The sequence below is a fragment of the Myodes glareolus genome, chromosome 7 (genome assembly GCF_982192425.1).
Source record: "Myodes glareolus chromosome 7, mMyoGla1.1, whole genome shotgun sequence".
Classification (NCBI taxonomy): Eukaryota; Metazoa; Chordata; class Mammalia; order Rodentia; family Cricetidae; genus Myodes; species Myodes glareolus.
This window is the reverse complement of record NC_142032.1, coordinates 48983436-48985151: the sequence shown is the minus strand read 5'-3', so window position 1 is coordinate 48985151 and position 1716 is coordinate 48983436. Positions and strand designations below refer to the sequence as shown.

General features: G+C 36.9%; 1 protein-coding gene across 1 annotated transcript; it reads left to right on the top strand.

The window, feature by feature from the left end:
- The first annotated feature begins 518 nt into the window (after nt 1-518).
- Nucleotides 519-1499, top strand: LOC146893585 (olfactory receptor 5B2-like). The gene has a single exon (XM_087907597.1). It carries the CDS (start codon nt 519-521, stop codon nt 1497-1499), a length of 981 nt encoding a protein of 326 aa, XP_087763723.1.
- Nucleotides 1500-1716: the final 217 nt, after the last annotated feature.

Here is a 1716-nt window from a genome sequence, read left to right as displayed (position 1 = left end):
TAATGAGATTATGTAGTTAAATAAGGTAAGTGGTCAATCCTGAACTTCAATAGATTATACTGTAGCACAAGGTGACATTTGAAAATTACTGTTTTTACTTTGGAAACACCTTCCTTACTAGTATTTAATGTTTGTGAAAGTTTTATTTTGCCTAAGTAAATTTGAATGAAAGTTAGACAGTTACCTACATGAACTGTCTGAGTGATAAGGTTCAAACATTTTTTTTCTCTTTCTCATTTTCTCTATTCCAATAACATGTGCATACATCATTGCTGTTAGTAGTAACACCATATATATTTAGAATGCTATAGTGATTATTAATTTTTAACTATCTAAGTAGTATTTTGAGCAATATAAATGTACAACTCATTAAATTGTGTTCTTCCCTGTTTATCATGTGTTTACTTGTGGGGATTACTGATAATTGAACCAAGTGTCTCATGCACTCTGAGAAAGACATACTTCATCAACCTGTTCATGTCCTTTCTTGATTTTGACAGGTAAAATACAATATCAAAATGTTGTATGTGGCAAACAGTAGTAGACTGAGTACATTTATACTCTTGGGCCTAACTGAAAACCCAGAACTGGAAGTCCCTCTATTTACAACATTCACCATCATCTATCTCATCACACTGATCGGGAACTTGGGCATGATTGTGTTGATCTGGCTGGACTCCCGTCTCCACACTCCCATGTACCTTTTCCTCAGTAACCTCTCTCTGGCAGACTGTGTTTACTCTTCAGCTGTGACTCCAAAGGTGATGGCTGGGCTTCTCACAGGGGACAAAGTTATCTCCTATGGGGGATGTATTGCTCAAATGTTCTTCTTTGTGTCTTTTGCAAGTGTAGACTGTTTCTTACTTGCTGTCATGGCTTTTGACAGACATGCTGCAGTTTGCAAGCCCTTACATTATGCCACTACTATGACTACTAGTGTGTGTACTCACATGGTGATTGGCTGCTATGTGTTCAGCTTAGCTGAATCTTCTATCTATACTGGGTTTATCTTTGATCTCTCCTTTTGCCATTCTAATGTGATTCATCACTTCTTCTGTGATATTCCTCCAATCCTGGATCTTTCTTGCTCTGATATATATGTGGATGAGATTGTGCTCTTTATTGTAACTTCCTTCAATGTCTTTTTTGCTCTGATAGTTATCTTGACCTCCTATGCATTCATATTCATTGCTATCCTGAAGATGCGTTCAGCAGAAGGACGGAAGAAATCCTTCTCTACTTACGCATCCCACCTCACTGCTGTGACCATATTCTATGGAACTATAATCTTCATGTATCTACAGCCCAATTCTAGTCATTCCTTGGACAATGACCAAATGGCATCTGTGTTCTATACCATAGTAGTTCCCATGTTGAACCCAATTGTCTATAGCTTAAGGAATAAAGAGGTTCATAATGCATTAAAGAAAGTCATTGAGAAGATGAAGTCTGCTCAGCACCTAACTTTAATTAGAGATTTACACATTTTTTGCAATTAATCATTTATTTGTTGTGTAGCAGAAAATTCCTTCCATTAGTGACTCAAGGCAATGATTTGCTATCATATAGATTTGTCTGGGCAGGGAAGCCTCTTTGTTTCTAGTCTAGGCTCACTCATGAGTTTTTGCATGCTTTATAGCTTCAACTGAGCTGGGTGCTCCAGAATAGTCTCATTTTCTTTTATGTTAATGGTATTTGCTATATTCTAGGCAATCT

Coding starts and splice junctions, on each gene's coding strand:
- LOC146893585 (XM_087907597.1), top strand. CDS start 519: ATGTTGTATGTGGCAAACAGTAGTAGACTGAGTACATTTATACTCTTG.